Source organism: Dreissena polymorpha, chromosome 6, assembly GCF_020536995.1.
Source record: "Dreissena polymorpha isolate Duluth1 chromosome 6, UMN_Dpol_1.0, whole genome shotgun sequence".
NCBI classification, from domain to species: Eukaryota; Metazoa; Mollusca; class Bivalvia; order Myida; family Dreissenidae; genus Dreissena; species Dreissena polymorpha.
In genome coordinates, this window is record NC_068360.1 from 91,120,919 (window position 1) to 91,121,819 (window position 901).

Below are 901 nucleotides of genomic sequence, written 5' to 3' on the forward strand. Positions count from 1 at the left end.
GAAAGTTATGCAAAAGTATTCAGTGCACCGATTTCTTGAAAATCAATTTTTGTTATTAAAGGAAAAATTCTTTCTTTGGCTATGTTAAATGACATTAACACACTTTCAAATGATGTTTCAACAATTCTTATATTAAAATGTCTTTCATTATTTAATAAACGAAATTACTAACGAGAACAAAGATCTATTAGTAAAAGCTTATATTTGATTCATTTTGTTTTCATAATGATGAAATATACTAAGGCTATAATTTATATGTCAGGAAACGGATACTACCTTTTCGTACAACACATACACCGGGATATTCACGGTCCCTATGAATGGCCTTTACGCTGTGTCCGTAACTGCTGGGTCCGACTTTTACACGTACTTCGTCGGTGAAATCGTCATCAACGGTATTGTCAAAGGACTTGTTCTTTCAAATAGCGAGGATATCCATGACCGTCACACCGGTAGTACAACAATTATTTTTCGAGCCATGAAAGGGGACGTCATCTTTGTCAGACGTGCGACAACAAGCAGTTGCACCATCTTGAGCGATTGGCAAAGTGCAATTTCATCAATTTCCATTTGGAAAATAAATTAAATATTTTACTGCTTAATACAATGGAATAAACGACGCAAAAATAATCCCAACCGTTTACGCAGCTTTGTAAATTGAATTTTGCAATCTATTTGTAAGACAATTACCGGAATGTTTAATTCGACAAATGTTCGCACTCAAGTTGTTTTTTACCTATTGTCAAAAATATTTTCGGAGCATTGCTAAAATGATAAAGAGCTACATCCTCGCTGTGTGTTTACGCATTGAATTCTTGCTTGTTTGCCAAAAACAACGTATCAAAAAAGTATTTTAATCATGAAAATGTTTTGGTATTATTCAATCAAATCTCTTTCGTTA

General features: G+C 33.4%; 1 protein-coding gene across 2 annotated transcripts in view; it reads left to right on the forward strand.

Annotated features, from left to right (window-relative positions):
- LOC127834065 (uncharacterized) overlaps window positions 1–630 on the forward strand; it is a 1,564-nt gene extending 934 nt beyond the window's left edge. For both annotated transcript variants that reach the window (XM_052359644.1, XM_052359643.1), the window contains exon 3: window positions 263–630. In XM_052359644.1, coding sequence (XP_052215604.1) covers window positions 263–586 — 324 coding nt within the window. In that variant the 3' untranslated portion in view covers window positions 587–630. The remainder of the gene's footprint in view (window positions 1–262) is intronic.
- Window positions 631–901: the final 271 nt, after the last annotated feature.